Here is a 20,102-nt window from a genome sequence, read left to right on the forward strand (position 1 = left end):
TGTGGAATCCGAACCACTTTATAGCGAGAAATGAATTTCTATCACCAGAAACAAATTCCTCTTGTTCTTCACTGGCCGGTCGGAGATTCGAACTCGCGACCAACAGATTGGTAGCTGAGAACGGAACCGGCTCACCCAGCGAGGAACTAAGTGTGTACCACTGGAGGCTGGGGTCAAGAAAAGGGCGTGAGACCAGCAACCTCATCCCCACAGACTTGCTGAGAACCAGAATGTTCTTTCCAGAAGGATACACCATCGGGGAGAGACCACTGGACCTATGAAAAGTGAGCGGGGCACTGCATCATGGCAACCAGTTTGGCTGCATTATATATACATGAATATATATATATATATATATATATATATATATATATATATATATATATATATATATATATATATATATATATATATATATATATATATATATATATATATATAATGTAATAACCACAATGCCTTTTGACCTCTTTTTTTCTCACACTTGGAAATGCTGGTCACTACAAAGCCTAGATCCAAATGAAGAACAAATGTCAGAAATTCTGACGTCCGTAGCGGGAATCGAACTCGCATTCATAATATCAGAATGAGTTCACATTAACCCATTTTCCCACTTAGAAGGATAAAACTCTACTGGTGGTCATTCATGCATATATGCCCGTCATATTGAGTGCAATAAACGATTACATACAGTACTTGGCTACGATGGTGAGGATGGGTCTATTCCAGCTCTATAAATGTATCTAAATAGACTTTTATCCTTCTTTGTTGTCAGGTGGGATAACGTGACCTCACTCTGATATTCCGAATACAGGCTCGAATCCTGCTGCAGACGTCAGAATTTCTTCATTTGGTTATTCATTTGGATCTAGGCTTTGTGGTAACAAGCGCAACCAAAAAAATGTAGAGAAATCGAGATTTTACGAGGGCATTGTGTTATCTTTTATTACATAATTATCTAGTGAAAAAAGTGACCGGTAGGTTCTCATTCTCTCTCTCTCTCTCTCTCTCTCTCTCTCTCTCTCTCTCTCTCTCTCTCTCTCTCTCTCTATATATATATATATATATATATATATATATATATATATATATGTATATATATACATATATATATATATATATATATATATATATATATATATATATATATGTGTGTGTGTGTGTGTATATATATATGTATATATATATATATATATATATATATATATATATATATATATATATATATATATATATATATATATATATATATATATATATATATATATATATATATATATATATAATATGGGTATCTGTACGGACCTGGTTGGTACTGTACCTATAAGAAACAGATAAACGACCTGAAGAGCAATGAAATCTCCCAAACTATAAAACCAACAGAACGTTCGTATCACAAGAACGACACTTTTGAGAAGTTGCTGTACGATAATCTCCAACCTCCAGCAAGTCGGGACTCGGCCGACGACGGGTGCTAGTCGAGTGGAGCGTCAGACCAAAAACTCCACCGAACAACTCGGAAGACTACAGCAGACAGAGACCTCTTGGCTTCCTCGGAAATGGTGCTGCAAGTCATTCTCGCCGGGCTGCTTTTCGCCTTAGTGGTCCTCACCATTTGGCCAAGGAAACCCCCAAGCATCCCACCAGGTGAGTTGCTGACGGAATTTGTGCCCTTTCAGATTCTCGACGCGTATTGCGTCATTGTAAGGCGAAGGTGGTGTCACGTTAAGACTTTTCTGGAACCCACCCTTTTTTTTTTTAGCATTTTGGCCGCGAGGCTTTGCTCCACGAATGCCAATATCGGTGACAAGACTGAACAGTGAATATTCATCGTTATTGTGCTTGAACTTTATCATAGGAAAATTAAAAGAGCCCTTTCAAAGCATTATCGCTTAAGTTGCCAGCATTAATTTCTACGAGACCAACTTACGCAACTTAAGCTGTGGTGTCCAGTTGCGTACAAAATTTTCGTGCATAATGGTCGTGGTTTAGATGACTAGTCTAGCCTGAATATGATCAAGCTAATTACTTAAACCACACACACACACACACACATATACTGTATATACATACATACACACACACACACACACACACACACACACATATATATATATATATATATATATATATATATATATATATATATATATATATATATATATATATATATATATATATATATATATATATATATATATATATATATATATATATATATATATATATATCTACATACAAGAGAAGCATGGAATACAGTACAGAAAGGTTTTTACAAAAAATTAAAAAAGTAAGACTAAATGAGTGTAAAAACTTTCAGCGCATGCAAAGGTCATTCTATTTAATCTTGACCTAAGGTACTGGATTAACCAATGAAACTTAGTTAATCGAGTAACTTACGCCAAAGGCCAAGCGCTGGGACCTGTGAGGTCATTCAGCATTAAATGGATACTGAGAGTAAAGATGGTTTTAAAAATGTAGCAGGAGGAAAACCTCTCAGTGGCACTATGAAACAATTGTTAGGAGAAGGTGGGAAGATGGAAGAATCGGAATATGAATGTTGGTACAGTCAAAGGAATGAAAAGGGTTGCAGCTGGGGGGCCGAAGGGACGCTGCAAAGAACCTCAAGTACTGCTTACAGTGCACTGCGTGAGGTGCACTGATGGAACTAACCCTCTATGGGATACACTAACGAGATTTACTGACAATTTTCAGTTTATTAAATCTCCTTCGAACGTCTTGTGCGAGATAGGGTCAAGAGGCTATAGACCTAGAATTAGATTCAAGTCAGTCTCCATATTATTGCAGGTTCTAATGAATTTGTATATAAACATTATTACACCCTATTATTACTCTATAAAGGACCAATCAGTTCTACAAGATTTTTCACATAAGCGAACGAAAAGTTCTAGTTCTAACTGAATGTTGACGCTGATTTATCTTGTTATTTCATTCTAAACCCGCATTCAAAAATTTCCGTAGTTGGTTACGATCAAAATCAGAAAAATCTATGAGAAAATGAATAAAGTAAGGGATGCCAATATTATTTCAAACTGTGTGTGTGGAGATGTAAATAAGGTCATTTACGTTAAATCTCTAATAACTTAACATCTACTTAATTAAGTAACTTTTGTGGTTTAATATTTTTAGTATAAATAAGTCACGAGAGTGGTTATATATATATATATATATATATATATATATATATATATATATATATATATATATATATATATATATAAAAAATGTGTGTTAGTGTATATGTATGTTTGTATGCCTACATTTCCGTACGAATATGTCAGGATGCATGAATTACAGTTATGCCGTTATATTCAGTGTAATGTCAAAAGCAGTGATAAATTGTTATCATCAGTATCAGAATTTACAAAAGGAACATTACCTGATATAATTACATAAGTGTTTCCACCACTAGCCCATGATTATAATTATTATATAATTATATTCAGTTATTAATCACAGTTCTACAGCGATGATTTATTTGAAGAGCACTAAATCTATGCAAGCAATAAAATGACTAACACATTTTATTTTTAACCCACTATCTTCGTTAATGTTGGTACTGACGTTGTTATTCGCTGATAAATGAAGAAGATAAGTAATTGCTATTAATGAAACATGCAGGTATATCTCAGCAGTCATATATAATTAATCTCCTTGTCAGGCGAGGACGAACACGATTCAAACCGGAAGAAAATTGAGAGACAGAGAGGGCCGTAACATTCGGGATAGGCATGACGTCACGGCATACACAGGACAGAGTACTTCTCTTTGCTGTGTCATAGTCCTTGTTCGGGGCAAAGGTCACGCACCCGCTGGGATCGTGGGCGAGGAACGCGACCTACAGGCGATGCCAATACGTGCAGCTGGCACGGCGCACGTGATAAGTAAATCTTGTAGTGCACGTCTGCTTTCTCAAGGTCTTTTAAGGGTTATCACTTAAGGGGGTGAGTTGTTCGTCTTTCCGTTCTTATTTTGACACAGAAATGGCTGGGCTTTAGACGACGTGATTTTGGGGAGTACTGTTGACGTTGAACGCGAAAGATTTTAATGACAGGTGGTAAAACTGCAGGTGAATACTACCGAGGCCTGATTGTTTATGTTTGTGATATTTACCACATTTTGTTTATATTATGACATTTAGCGTCTTTGTTCGTGTTTTTACGTTCCCCCCAACGGGGTGGTACAGAACACGGCGCCCATTCTGCACGTACTCGGGTAGTTACCGAACCAGAAGGGCGCTTTAGTTGCCTACACTTTACCCGACAATCTAACCTTAAGCTTTGGAGACTGTCAATCACTATCAGTCTTCTTTGGGGAATCACATGAAAACGAGAGAGAAGTACAGCGCGGAATGCAGCTGGATAATTTGCGTAAGAAGCAGGCTCATTTAACTTAGTAACCAATCGCATGCAAGTGGCACCCGACTATGTGCTACAGCAGATTATTATCCAGTTAAAAGCGCCGAGTTACACCGAGGAGCAGACTGCAGCGCAGTCTAACGGCAAGAGCGTTCTCTTATCAAAGTACCCTGGAAAGCAATCACGGTTGCACCTTGTGGAATAGAATATAAAATTAGGCCTAAGGCCATGCGCTCGGACCTATGAGGTCATTCAGCGCTGAAAGGGAAATTGAGAATAGAAAGGTTTGAAAGGTGTAACAGGAGGAAAGCCTCGCAATTGCACTATGAAACAATTGTTATGAGCGGGTGGTAAGAAAGACGGAAGAAAATTAATGGAGGTACAGTAAAAGGAAAGAAAGGGGTTGCAGCTAGGGGACGAAGGGACGCTGCAAAGAACCTTGAGTAATGCCTACAGTCCACAGCGTGAGGTGGACTGACGGCACTACACCCCCTAAGGGGCGTAGTATTTTACGGAATGTTACCAATACCCTATTTTCCGACTCACCTTGATAATGAATGAGTTAGACTTAGACTGACCTATTTAACCCGAGGTTAAACTTCTGACTGGGGTTCTTAATCAGTCAAAGATCTGAATATATATACCTACTCCATCAATCTGACTGACCTATAGAACGCCTGAAGTTTTCATGACCGACTGACAACAGAGAGAGACAGTTACGAAATATTCCACAACTGAACTGAAACATTACACACACACAATATATATATATATATATATATATATATATATATATATATATATATATATATATATATATATATATATATATATATACATATATATATATATATACACAATATATAAAATATGTACATATATATATAAGCCTATATATATATACATACATACTTGTAATCCTGAGTTCTTGTCCTTCGCTGGTTCGAGCCCACGGGACGACAAACTTATTATCAGCTAAAAAATTCCCCTTCGGTAACATATATGAAAATATATTATTTCCGAGGTAGAGCGAATTGGATATTAAAGGACGTTTGTAGCTTACTGATTGTATATGAATCACGGTGATGTGATAAAAAGTCATACATACATACGTATACATACATACATACATACATACATATACATATATATCCAGTGACTCCAGTCGCTGGATAAGTATCTGTGTCGAAGGACTGAGACCCGACATATATATATATATATATATATATATATATATATATATATATATATATATATATATATATATATATATAATATATATAAGAAGGCCCATAAAACACTATTTGAACGTTGAAACCATATATTTCGGGCACTTGCTTCTGTGCCCCTGTTCACTGGTAAAATATGGTTTCAACGTTCAAATAGTGTTTTATGGGCCTTCTTATATTCATATTACACTGTAGTATTACAGGAAAAGACATTCATATATATATATATATATATATATATATATGTGTGTATATATATTATATATGTGTGTGTATATGTATGTTTGTTTGTATGTTTGTATGTATATATATATATATATATATATATATATATATATATATATATATATATATATATATATATATATATATATATATATATCAAACGGTGATTCAGATCCCCAGCTTCCACCCCCGTACCCTCTTCAGCTCGACAGTCCCCTAATACGTCACGACTTATGATTCCATAAAGGCTCCTCTTCTCCCAGATCTTTTCATATGGGTATTTAGGGTTATGTGCAATGGATACCGCTTGGCTGCAGGAGGAAACGAAGTCACCGTAACAAGCTTCACCTGCAACGGGTACAGAATTCCGGATACCTGAAGATAAGTGGCTAATCTGCCGCTTACAAAATCGCTGACATGGCAGAATGCGCCTCATTTTATCCTTCTTTTTCGTTCTCAAGTAAAACAATGACTCATTTCATTCCTTCTCCGGGTCGCAATGCGACTCGACCGCCAACGGAACGAGTGAGTGATCGAATCTCAATCACGTTCTAGTTCTAATCACCGAATTCGGTCTTATCTTCCACCAGGATTGATAAAGTACAGGGTTAGTCCGTCCCGGAGTTACTGGGCATCTTTGAGACGTTGCTGATGCTTGGAAGCTTAACAGAGAAGAAAACCGGGAAAACAAGGATATGAAGGGTCACTATGGCAAATGTTTGTCCACACACATTCTCTCTCTTTCACGGCCTAAGATGAGAGAGGACCTAGCCGTGTTAATCTTGGCCAGGTGGTAAAAACCTGGGTGAAGAAAGCTTCCTTGTTCTTCTTCACTCTGATGACTCTGACTGATGACTTAACCTCGACCAAAAGCAGCCGGTACTCCGTTACAGATCCTGTCTTCCACCGTCGTCGCTTGCTGGTTCACGAAGAAGCCTACTTTTCCTCGTGTACTCTCTCAGGCCCTTGTTTCCTTCTCAGGGTTGTGGGGATGGCCGCTGATCGGGGCTCTGCCTTCCACGGACGTCGCAATAGCTGATCAGGTTAAGGAGCTGAGGAAAAAATACGGGGATATTATATCGTAAGTAACTTACCTTTGATGTCTTTAAATTTTCCTTTAATTCTTTTCTCTTCTACGTTAATATCGGAAAATAATTGGCTAATGTTCATGCTTCGGTAATAATAATAATAATAATAATAATAATAATAATAATAATAATAATAATAATAATAATAATAATATTAATAATAATAATAATATTTTTTGGTCTATCACAGTCATCCTATTCGACTGGGTGGTTTTTATAGTGTGGGGTTCCGGGTTGCATCCTGCCTCCTTAGGCGTCCATTACTTTTCTCACTATGTGCGCTGTTTCTAGTAGCACACTTTTCTGCATGAGTCCTGGACCTACTTCTGCATGTAGTTTTTCCAGATTTCTTTTCAGGGATCTTGGGATCGTGCCTAGTGTTCCCATGATTATGGGTACAATTTCCACTGGCATATCCCATATCCTTATTTCGATTTTCAGGTCTTGATGCTTATCAGTTTTTTCTCTTTCTTTCTCATCCACTCTGGTGTCCCATGGTATTGCCACATCAATGAGTGATACCTTCTTGATTTTGTCAATCAACATCACGTCTCGTCTACTGGTGTTCGTACCACTTATTACTGCAAGCTAGCTGGTGTTTCTTGCACAGGCTTCAGTGGAGGGCTTTTGCTACTGAATCATGCCTCTTTTTGTACTGGTCCTGTGCAAGCGCCGGACATTCGCTTGCTATGTGGTTATGGTCTCGTCTTTCATATTGCACTTCCTGCATATGGGTGAGATGTTATTTCCATCTATTGTTCTCTGATTTTTAGGGCCTGATCTTGTGCCGCTGTTAGCATTCCTTGTTTCCTTCTTGAGTTCTCCCCTCTGTAGCCATTGCCATGTTTCATCGCTGGCCAGTTCTTTTTCTGTCTCATGTACTGTCCGTGCATTGGTTTGTTGTGCCATTTCCCTGTTCTGTTTTTCATTCTCCTGTCTCTTTTCTCTTCTACGTTAAAATTGGACAATAATTGGCCAGCGTTCATACTTCGGTAAAGAGAAATACTAACAGCGTTTTAAAACTGCTGTATAAACCCTATTAATATATTTTTCTTGACCGAAGTATGAACAATGGCCAATTATATATTGTCCAATTATTAACTTAGAAAAGAATTATAAGGTAAATTGAAAAGACTCAATATAAATTAACTCCCATGATGCAGCCATCCTTTTTAACAAGGCGTATTATTTATTATTATTATTATTATTATTATTATTATTCAAATGAGAGTATAAATCCTCTCTTAAGCATCGACCGAGACAGATTTGGGCAGTCGTAACCATCTACGTCTCTTCACAAAATAAACAAAAAAAGTACACAGATATTGTCTTATTAATTGTTCACGCTTTTAGTAAGAACAGAAGCGACTGTCACATAAGGTCCAGTGGCTGCTAACGAAACTTGTGCCATACCTTAGAAATCCAGTCGTAGCGGTAATTCCAGAAATATCGGCGGGGAGTAGATATTTGATTACACTCGTCACAAAAAATCTATTTCCACTAAAATCTTTTAATTGTCACGTACCAGGTGGCGATTGGGAAGCCGTCTCTTCATTTACCTGTGCAATTTCAAGCTCATTAAAACTGTCTTCTCAAGGGCTGACGTCATAGACAGACCCGACTTCTACAGCGTGAGGTCTATTACACAACTCCAGGAAGGGGGTAAGTGTTCTCTCTCTCTCTAAAATTGTCATTTGTGACTGCGTTTGAGAATCTCCGAGCTTCTCCTCCAACTAATGACGATCTTAGACGAAGTTTTTATAGAAATCTGAAAAGGATGCATCTTTTTGTCACTATAGATAATTCGCGGATCCATAATTTTCCTTTAGGTATCGTCAACGCTAATGGACAGCTATGGCTGAACAACAGGAGATTCACTCTGCGCCATCTGAAGGACTTGGGAATGGGGAAATCTCACCTGGGAGAGGCCATCGAAAAGGAGGCCCAGTTTCTCGTCGAGGATTTCAAGAAGTACCTAAACAAACCGACTTCCTTACCCTGGTCCATCAACGTAGCCGTTCTCAACGTACTCTGGCAGATGATGGCTGGTGAGGCAAACTTTTAATTTAACAGATACTGGTGTAGTTTCTATTCGCAGACTACCTAATCTGTGAGTACTATTTAGATTTTCAGGAACGTCTCTTGATGCTTATTTGTAGCCTCTCGAGTCTCCCTGTGGTGCTGAATTTGATTGTGTTTTTGTTCGATGTCAGCACTTCAAGTGTTTCGTGAAAGGCGTGTCTTATCCTCCCAGGAAACTGGTTTCTACAAAGTAATGAACGTTATAATATGCGCAACAAAAAACTCCACTACTTAAGTCCACGTCCTGTGCCGACCGTTTTCGTTCTATCCTTCAGAACTTTTCTGACATCACCACAACTAATATTTTCATCTGGTTTTCCTTATGTCTACTGAAATGTTCGGCCTTTCTTTCACCATTTTTACATAGTAACACACTGTTTAATTAGGAGCAAAGGCCCGTATTAAACCTTGTAATCCCACAATTTACATGTAAATATTCTTGTCCCTGGCTTATTCTCGTATCCACGGGAGACATGCAAATAATATATATATATATATATATATATATATATATATATATATATATATATATATATATATATATATATATATATATATTCGCCCTGAATTTTATCCTGCTGGAATAGAACGTTCACTTCCTTTTCATTCTATTCTTTGCTGTCGTTAATACCTTTTAGTGAGTCTAACCTTTTGTAATCGGAAGAGGGCGTAGGGTATGACGAGGGTTATGTAACAAGTAACGCTCTGGCAATATAATTTAAATATAAACATACCCGCGCGACTGCGTACAATATTTATTTGCATATAATAATGTGTATCTCTTTGTAGGCAACAGGCATGGCTGTATATTTCATTCTAACCGGCTGTGAAAAAAGTCACATTTTTCAGGAATCCGTTACAACATCAGCGACGAAAAGATCACGAAATTCAGCAAAATAGTTTACGAAGGCTCCTTGGGTTTCGAAGGAACGGTGTTCCTCTTGGACATCTTCCCTCGACTGGAATCGTGGCTCCCTTTCGCTGTCAAGTCGTGGCTTGGAATGAACCGTATTTACGAAAGTACGGCCAAAATCAACGATTTCATTAGGGTAAGAAGCATTTTCCGCCAGGTTTGTTTAGTATTAGTTCTTCCACTCTCTTACGTTTTCTCTGAAAGTATACGTCACACTGACTGTCCTATACTGATATGTAAGCAAGAACTGTGTGTAAACTTGCACTCTTAGTAAATAATTTACCTTTCTTGCAGAGTGAAATTGTGGAAGCCCGCGTCAAAACTTTCGACCCAGGTAACCCAAAAGACTACATTGACGCATATTTTCTAGAAATGGAGGGGCAGAAGAACGACCCAAACTCCACCATGAACTGTAGGTTGATCAAGATGGGTTTTGTCTGAAATGAAACCGCTCATTGCTACATTTTCAGTACTCTAGACACGTTCCTAATACTAAAGTTTTTGTGGCCCTTATGGTTTTCCATATTCGCGCCTAACCAGGAATTCTTGAAAATTTTCACTTCTTTTGAAAACGGATAATCATGTATAACATTAAAGTAAATAATTCTGAAATAAATTACATAAGAAGGAATATCTCAAGCAAGAGACCCAACCCCGCGTACTTAAAATTACATTATTATAGTACCGGGTTTTGTATAGAAATAGAATGACACTGATGTTTTTAAACTGTCTTCAAGTTTTGCCAAGAATTCCTTTGAAGATCATAAGCAAAACACTGAACACATTTCTGCTCTTATACTTTTTTAAACAGACTATACATATGACATTCCTTAAAAAACATTGCGTAAGATTAAATCTCCGTGTTTTCCTCTTATCTTACTTCCTCCCGTGACTTCCTGCATTGCAGTGGAAGATCTCTGCCACACGCTGACTGACCTCTTCGGAGCAGGGAGCATTACCACCGCCATGACGATCAAATGGGCTGTTTTGTACCTGGCCAAGTATCCAGAGGTGCAAAAGAAAGCGCAGAAAGAAATCGATCTCGTTGTGTCCCGGAATGTGGTGCCATCTCTCGACCAGAAAGACAAGTAAGGAGCCACAATCCTGGTAATAAGTAGGATAGGCAACGTTATGCCCTTCTCCAGCTCAGGCCAGAAGGAAACAAGAAGAGGGAACTTAACCCCTAGGAAAAGACAGACACTTAGCCTCGAGTGCCTTACATGTAATATAATCACGTTTAATTTAATTTCTTCGAACTGATTTAAAGCAACATTCTTGACTTTTCAGACTCCCATATATCGAAGCGCTATGTTATGAGATACTGAGGCTGACAACGCTAGCCACTATGGGGATGCCTCATAGCAACGAAAAAGACATCGAGCTTGATGGTTATAGGATTCCTAAGGTAGTTCACCCCTCCCACCCAAAAACTCCCCTCCCCTCTCTCTCTCTTTTAAAGGTGAATTCACTATACACTGTGAATAACTTCCCAAGATTAATTGTAATTTGTAAGTGCATCTGCCCCAGCAAGGTTTCGTACCTAGGTCTCAGGTTTATATATATATATATATATATATATATATATATATATATATATATATATATATATATATATATATATATATATATATATATATATATATATATGTGTGTGTGTGTGTGTGTGTGTGTGTGTGTGTGTGTTTCTACGTAAGAATGGTGAAAGACCGAACATTTCAATATAGTGAAAATCAAATAAAGACATTAGTTGTGGTGATTTCAGAAAAGTTTTGAAGGTCTTTGATAATGTTTTATTATATAGCCCACTAGACCATCCATGACCTGTTGGGTCACCTTTTTATGAAGATGAAAAAAAAGTAGCATTTCTATTGATTTAGTACGAGAAATTATAAGGAAATAATTAAATCAACGATTTGAGACTCTCTGGCAACAAACAGCACAGCAGGACGTAAACAGTAACGTAATTTATACACCACACATTAGTTACAAGCTCTACGGGCAGCACCAGCCCAGTTTATGAGGATGTAGGAGGGGAGGGGATGGGGATGTGGGAAGGGGAGGGGATGGGTGATGTGGGAAGGGGGATTCCCAGGGGATTCAAACACACATGACAGACAGAGTTTTAGTATTATATATATATATATATATATATATATATATATATATATATATATATATATATATATATATAAACACCTCAAACTTACATGAGGTTAGGTTCCATAACCCCTTTAGTAAGGTGAGGATTCAAGTAATTTTGGTACGGTCACTAAAAATGCTAATACATACAGTCAATGCTTATTTCTAGAGTTTAAACCCTAAATATGACAAAACCATACTCCCACAGCACTTTAATTTCATTTAAAAGTTAGCCTAATTTCATACTTTAATTAGTACTTCATTACTGTACCAAGAGAGAGAGGGAGAGAGAAATGGGGGGGTTATCCTTACATTAAATATCAAGAGTAAAATTATTCATGAATCATTACGAGAGAGAATAAAGTGAGAGAGAGAGAAAGAGAGAGAGGGTGTGGGGTTTGCTCTTACATTAAATATCAAGATGGAAATTATTCATGATTTATGACAGAGAAAGAGAGAATAACTTTGGAAAGAGAGAGAGATAAGATATTCTTATGTTAAATATCAACAGATGGAAATTCGTGATTTATGAAGGAAAAAGAGAGAACAACTTGAGGGAGATTTTTCAGTATCCTTCCGTAGCCGTATTTTATTAATACCGAAATATCTCTCTCTCTCTCTCTCTCTCTCTCTCTCTCTCTCTCTCTCGTTATTCTCACTGTCTTCCCTTGAGGTCAACATCAATTTGTCAAGATAACTGACAGTTAGGTTGTACCCCATCTCTCCTATCCTCAGAGAAGACTGGGAATCTATTTTATCTTTTAAAATCTTAAATAATTTACTATACAAATGCAAAAAAGTTGTAATAATAGCAATGAAAATATGGAAAAATTAACAACAGTATATAAACAAATAAACATACATGTTACATATGCATAAAAGATCTCTCTCTTATCTCAGTGAGAGAGAGAGAACAAAAATACAACTCATATGTCAAAGCAAATATTAAAGTACTGAGAGAGAGAGAGAGAAAGATGGTTACATCGACAGCTGTTTTGTGATTTTGATTGATTTTACTGTATTTTAATGTAAAATATGCTAGTTTACCTTTGTGTCATAAAGTATTTATGTACAAAAATAAAAATAATACATATTTTTCTTACTAATTTTACACATAAAAACATGAATACTTATAAATTACTTCAAAAATTATACAACCACTTCTGCAAGGTTTCTCAAGGATTTTGCAAATATTGCGTGTCTGTGAAAAAATCGTGTATGCCAATTAGTTAGGTTCTGATGAAAAGTTTGCATCTGTGAATTTGTGCAACTCAAAGTGAGTAAGATCGAGGTATTACTATAAATTATATATATATATATATAATATATATATATATATATATATATATATATATATATATATATATATATATATATATATATATATATATATATATATATATATATATATATATATATATATATATATATATATATAAACCATTATCAAAGACCACTGAGAGGCTGAGAAAATTTTTATCCATTCTTTACAAAATGTATTGCCTCCTCCATTCACTTTGAGGATTCCTTTAAACCATTTTAACCATCATCTCTTCTGGCCCACTTTCACTTATTCCATTTATAAAACAGCCGTCCAATTTTATACAATGTGACAACACTGTGACCCCACTGAACCGAGCTCATCCTGAATGCATCTGTCCATTTCCAGAACTCTGTGCTGATCGGCCACCTGGAATGCTGCAACAAAGACCCAGCTTACTGGGAGAGGCCCAATGACTTCTACCCAGAGCACTTCCTGGATGAGAACGGAAAGCTCTCTTCCAAGAGGGAAGGCTTCCTTCCCTTCTCAGTGGGGAAGCGCCTGTGTGTGGGCGAGTCCTTGGCACGCATGGAACTCTACGTGTTCTTGGCAGCTCTCATCCAGAATTTCACATTCACTGCGCCCGAGGGAGAGAAGCTATCCATTGAGAAGAATCCCACTGAGAGAATTCTTGCTGTTCCACAGCCTTTCAATATCATCATCACACAAAGAGAATAGGCTTCATTCAGAAGAACTTACTCTCAAATGAGAAATAAAAACACTGGAGAGAAGCAAAGCACAACAGAGTATGGGGGAGAACGAGAATGAAAAACCAACAGAAGGACAAGAAAACAATCTGGCATCTATAATCAGACAATGCACTAAAGTTTTAGATATTTCTAAAGCTACTTCAAAAGTTCTCTCACCATATTTAGTTTTTACTATTTTTTTCTATTTCTGAAAAGATTTTATATACATATATACATTGTGAGCTTTGAATGCATGGGACAAATATGATTTTGTTAATGAAACAGCAGACAAATTTTCAAAAAGCCATCTTTATAAGGCTCAACATATGTCACATTGACACATGATTATCCTACAATATTACAGGCCCCTTTATGCCTAAATCACTTAAGAGCATGTTTAAGGTGGCCCTAATGCAGCCTATAAGTGTGATAAGATGTGAATGGAGTCCAGATGTGGTCCTCAGAACTCATATCTACCAAACATTCTTAAATCATATCGAGTTAACAGAGATGAGGCTAACATGTACTACAGAGATAAAAAAAAAAAAATGGAAGTTTTGCAAGTTTTCAGCTTCGTTTCCTCAAAAACCTATGCTTTTACCTTTCAAAATGTTAAAATTTATACTCATATGAAAGCAAAATTTTTGCTGGAAGTAAACGGTCCGATACTTATTTAGTGGTAAATTAGAACTTATTCCTTTATTTTCCTTATTTGATTGTTGATTTTTCTCAAGCAGTCAGGCAAATGTACATGGACCCAGCCTTTCTGAGTTTCCAAACTATAATTTTCTTTCAACATACGACAAGAGTGTATTCAATTTTAGACTTGTGAGATAAAGAGACTTGTGAGATAAAGAAGACAATATATTTAAGGAATAATACTGAATAAATGGGTCAAGACTTGTGAGATAAATAAGATAGTATATTTAACGAATAGTACTGAATAAATGGATCAATAGTATATTTAAGGAATAGTACTGAATAAATGGATCAATGACAATTCAAAAACTAAACTTAAAAAATATTTAAATCAACCTACTCCACGGCTAATGACATTGATTAATTAAACGAGGTTTATTCTAACAAAGTAAACAAACTCATCCACTCCGTGTCTTTGTTGACATTGCGTCATTATCTTTAAAGATTACATATGTAATGACTTGCAAAAAATTTTTATTGTCATATAATTCCTGTCCAATTGTGAAGCAGAAAACCATGTTAACTCTCAAGTGTTTTGTGAAAAGTTTTAGTGCTGATCAGCTTTGATCTACAATGCTCATAGGTTTATGTCTGTAGCTAATTACTTAAAATTTGTACTATCCTTAGCTTATCCCCATCAATTTCTGTTGAGCAACTCTGACCAGCCTTACCAGTAACCTGAGTGAGGCAGTTAAACCAGAAACATAAAAATAATTGAAATATAGGTTTTTTTTTATGTGCTAAGAGCTTTTGCACAAAGCTGAGATTGATTTTTCTTAGAAATTCTTAGTTTTTTCACTTTAAGCCAGTCTACAGATTTCAAGCAAACACATCATTTCAAAAACTGTTGAAAATATAGTATTTATTATTACCACAAGAATGAACATCAAAACAAATACAATAATGACATATATCATAATAACAGTAAATTTGTGACAGACTATGCATATGGTTTTCGTATTAGGCACATTAAGGACACATAAGAACAATGCAAAAAAAACTCCAATATCATGAAAGAACAATGCAAAAAAACTCCAATATCATGAACTGGTTCTTAATAAAAAAAATACCAAAAATTTAACAAGGGGGAAAAAATAATATAACCAAGTATCTATCATGGAAACTGCATTTAAACAGGCATCCTAACCTAACCCATTTAAAATTGCTGTAATTAAGCGATGCTTCAGCCTTGTTCAAAGAATATGGAATTCCTTAAGGCAATGCCAAACATGTTATTCTTTCTAGGCTAAGGCATACTCTCATAAACAAAATGTTTCACTCCACATGCTTTGGCCTAACTTGCACCACACTGCATGTTAATGTATAACCACCAAAGAGTAACACAATTGAATCTTGACCAAGCTAACATTCAACAATGATTGCAGAAATGGCAAAGCTGAAGACTACTTCCGCGCCCATCTTGTTCGGTAATTACCAGTGTAATGCGTGCAAAAACGAGAGCTGTGTTTAATACCAGGCCCTTGGGGATGAAGGTAAGAACACAAACAAAAGGCGGTGAATATAAAAAACATAAACAAAAGACACACGCAAAGACATAAAATAATAAACATAAACAAATGAAAAAACATTAAAGGAAGGTAAATATTCCAGACGGCGACTGGCTGGAACCAGCCCACAGTAGTAGTCTTCAGTTCTACCATAAAAACTTATATAAATCAGAAATGGTGGATCAGGCAAATTGCAATGGCCATGGTTTTAATTTAGGCGCTAGGCTAGCACATACGCCAGTAACTTTGGCTCTCTGAATATTAATGCCAGCTCTTTATGTTATAATCCTTTTAATCCAGCCACTGACTCAAATTGCATCATTAATAGTTGTTTACTAGCCTAAGCCATGGCCAACAAACAAAGGCAACTTAGGCCTACCTTAGTTGAACGATAGCCCATTAACAGGCAGACTTCTACGATGGACAGGCCTATGTCTTTCTAGACGCGTTTACGAGTAGTAGCAATAGCCTGGGTTTGTCTTTGAAATGTCTCACTTGCCCTTCCTATTTCTCCTTTTCTTGTTTCAGTTTGTTCTCCGTAATTACATACCATATATGTATATATATTATAAATTTCTTCCTATTTTCTATCTCTTCTTTCAGTAGATTTGCGAATGTTAAGTTAGCTATTAATTCCTCTTTATCTTCTTGATATGACTGCTGCAGGAATCTATATCTATTCCTAATGTTACTATCTGCTGGGCAGTGAAGCAAGGAATGCTCTAATATTGTAATTACTCCAAAGCACAATCTGTTTACAGTCATGTGGAGGGTTTGGTCAATAGTAGTATTATTGAGATCCTTCCTATGTAACAGCACCTTCAAAATAAAGTGACACTTCAAAACATTGCTTATGGTAATGGGTACTTTATCTAATACTGTAATGAAAATAAACAATTTCACTGTATGGGTTAAATTTGTTAAAACCATTACCACCAATTTCTCCTAACTAGCGTAACGATATTACGAATTTTATTAATTTATTAAGGTTTATGTCTATAGTAGTAGCATTGAGATCCCATCTTTGTAACTTAACCTTCAAAATAAAGTGACACTTCGAAGCATTGCTTATATTAAATAGTATTTTATCTGGCATTAAAATGAAAGTAAATAATTTCACCGGGCGGATGACATTTATTAAAATTATAACCACTAATACGTATCAACTAGGGTAAAAAGACTACGAAAATAATAAAATACTCCAGTCTAAATATTATGATATCCACACTCGTTCATTTCTGACTCACTGTCTCGTTCGCAACCTCGAGTCGGTTTTTGAATCACTGAGGTTCGCCTTCGAGAGCTTGTTTTGACAGGACGCCTTAAGCTGTGTTTTTAGTTTAAAATGTAAGTACTTCTCCTGTATTCGAAAGTTAATTGTTAAAACCTGTTTTCTCAGCATAGGTTATTTGGTGACTGAATGAACTTTGGGGTGTGTTTAGCTTAGCACTAAGTAGGGGGTAGCCTGTCTTTTTTTGGCTTTTGTAAATGTTTATGCCCAATGGTGGTCAGGTCTCGTGCCTACTTCGTTTTTGCGAGTTAATTGATGTAAGACTAATGTTACTGTGTTAATAGTATTGGTTCACCTTCCCCTCATAACCCAAATGGGAGGGACTAACCTAACTTAATCTAACGTACGGCATTATGCAGGGACAGAGCTTTAATCCCTATTTTTAAAAGAATTTCGGTAACTAAAGTGTAATTGACCTTTGAAGACTACACAACGGGGGTAGTGTAGTCTTCAAAGGTCAGTTACAGTTTAGTTACAGCCAGCCCACAAGATATTACGGTTGAACTAAGTAGTAGCGCCGTGTCGGCGACTACATTCTAACTTGACTTTTTCTACAGTTTTTTGGTTGCTAATTTTGGATTTACATTCAATTTTTGTCGGACGAATGTAATTAACCTGTAATTAACCCCTGAAGTCTGTCCAACAAGGGGTTTCCATATGCAATCTTCACAAGACAGAGCACGGGTATGTCTGTTTCAAACGGTTAATATCCTGTTCGGCAAGTGCAATAACTTGTTAACGTATGGGTAACCCCCCCCCCCGGCCAGTACTAAACACGGCAAAGGGATATTCCATTTGGCTGACAACACACAAACCCACTGCCAGTACAGAAGCCCTAAAAGTGTAGAAAAAACCAGTTTCCAAGGTGAAAACAGGCTCAGAGCTAATACTTAGAATTACCAATATTACTTTAAATTCTTTTAAAGCAAGTAAAATAACATAGAAAAACATCAAATGCCATAGTCTAGCTCACCGCAGAACTATGGCTTAGAATTACCAAAATTTCAATAATCTCGATCATTGCAGGAGATAGGTTTTTATCCCCCCCCCCCCCGGTCTACAGTCAACCCTTGACCTGGCGTAGAGCATGTTGGAGAATTTCAAACTCCCCCACCTAGCATAACTTGACCCTGGAGACTGCAAATTATGAAGTAAAATACAGGGAAGGCAACCTTACCTTACCTCTACCAAAATAACATAGGCTAACATGATCTAAGGGGACATAAATCATAAAGAAACAATATTAGCCTTCTTGTGACATATACTCTGGCCTATGTAGGGTATTTGTTGCCCTCTTTGTGCCTTTCCCCCCATCCTGGAAAACTTACCGAACCTAAGCTGATGGCCACTTTGCTTCCTTATGATTGTCAAAACTTTTTAGCTTGCATAAAATCTTTTGGGTCAGATAATACCATAAAAAAACACTCATTCACAATTAAGGTCACTTCACGTGTAAGAAATCTTGCTTTTTGGTACCTACATGCATCTAAATGCAGTACTGTGGTTTTATTTTTTTGTCAGAATCATAAATTTTACATTAAAAAACATCAGAAAAATCGTAGCCTCTTTCATATGTAGAATCACTTACCTGTGACTTTTTTTCTGGGTAGCTGTACACTATTTTTTACTATGAGAACATTTCAGTCCTGACAGTGTAAGATTAGGTCAACAGTATTACAACATTTATGCACCAATTTTTGTAATAAAAAGCTGCTGGTAATGCACCCAACACTTTGCTTAGCACTAGATTCCACTGTGATTAACACTTGAAGGATCCTAACCAGTGTGACCCTAACCAAACTCCACCTTCCACTGTGTTTAACACTTGAAGGATCCTAACCAGTTTGACCCTAACCAAACACAAGCTAATATCATTTAACCCTCATCTGGTTTGTTACACCCTATGTATACATAATTTATTAAGTATGAAATTCAGTAAAACAATGAAAGAACAGAACATATTGAACATTAGCTTACTTAGTTCATAGAGTAATCCATTGTAGGTAAAATTAAATGTCTTTGTAACATCAAATGATAAGTTTCTCACAAAACTTAAGACATTTAGGCTGGTTGTAACTGTGTTGGCACTGTGATTTTAAATCACCATTCAAAACTCACTTGATATCTGGAAAGCGTAATTAAACCCAGCAGTCCTCCTGACAGAGGGATGATTACTGATGGTCATAAGGATGAGAGGCTGTGTAGTGCAGCATATAAATGCCACGCAACATAAATTGTTTCTCACATTATTTGTTTGTTGTTACCTGTAATGTGAGATCTTGCTTATTGAGGTCAAGACCATTTACATTTGTTAAATACGAATGACTCTTCTTTTGACAAATAACATTAGCAATCACAAAATGTTAAATACATATACCATATGTGGTGCATGTGACTCAATACTGTATGAATACCTATTTATTTAGATTTTCATTGCTTCAGTCTGATGGTGTTTACTCTGTTTGCAGAGTTACATGAAATAGAGTTTGGAGAGGAATATGTAAGAAAATGCCAGTGCCAAAGTGAATCGATAACAATC

The 20,102-nt window shown here is 36.4% G+C and overlaps 3 protein-coding genes across 5 annotated transcripts in view; 2 read left to right on the top strand and 1 right to left on the bottom strand.

Moving 5' to 3' along the window:
- The window catches only part of Ssu72 (Ssu72 CTD phosphatase), a 114,602-nt gene extending 97,494 nt beyond the window's left edge, over nucleotides 1-17,108 (bottom strand). The window contains exon 1 of the mRNA XM_067118340.1: nucleotides 16,652-17,108. The gene's annotated coding sequence lies outside the window, so the exon portion shown is untranslated. The remainder of the gene's footprint in view (nucleotides 1-16,651) is intronic.
- LOC136847066 (cytochrome P450 2L1-like) lies at nucleotides 1,374-14,755 on the top strand. 2 transcript variants are annotated; one of them, XM_067118334.1, is made up of 9 exons: nucleotides 1,374-1,647; nucleotides 6,815-6,914; nucleotides 8,450-8,583; nucleotides 8,751-8,969; nucleotides 9,853-10,052; nucleotides 10,211-10,328; nucleotides 10,824-11,004; nucleotides 11,204-11,321; nucleotides 13,725-14,755. In XM_067118334.1, the coding sequence occupies exons 1-9, from the start codon at nucleotides 1,560-1,562 to the stop codon at nucleotides 14,052-14,054; spliced, it is 1,488 nt and encodes a 495-aa protein (XP_066974435.1). In that variant the 5' UTR covers nucleotides 1,374-1,559; the 3' UTR covers nucleotides 14,055-14,755. The 2 variants fall into 2 exon arrangements, with proteins under 2 accessions (XP_066974435.1, XP_066974436.1); XM_067118335.1 differs by lacking the exons at nucleotides 6,815-6,914; nucleotides 8,450-8,583 and having other exon boundaries at nucleotides 1,454-1,647.
- A 377-nt stretch (nucleotides 17,109-17,485) lies between the features above and the next one.
- LOC136847067 (mitochondrial protein C2orf69 homolog) overlaps nucleotides 17,486-20,102 on the top strand; it is a 29,366-nt gene continuing 26,749 nt past the window's right edge. The window contains exons 1-2 of one of the 2 annotated variants that reach the window (XM_067118336.1): nucleotides 17,490-17,619; nucleotides 20,032-20,102. The exon at nucleotides 20,032-20,102 is cut by the window's right edge and continues 161 nt beyond it. The gene's annotated coding sequence lies outside the window, so the exon portion shown is untranslated. Of the gene's footprint in view, nucleotides 17,620-20,031 lie in introns of both variants that reach the window. The other variant, XM_067118337.1, reaches the window with a different exon arrangement.

This window comes from Macrobrachium rosenbergii, chromosome 16 (assembly GCF_040412425.1).
Source record: "Macrobrachium rosenbergii isolate ZJJX-2024 chromosome 16, ASM4041242v1, whole genome shotgun sequence".
NCBI classification, from domain to species: domain Eukaryota; kingdom Metazoa; phylum Arthropoda; class Malacostraca; order Decapoda; family Palaemonidae; genus Macrobrachium; species Macrobrachium rosenbergii.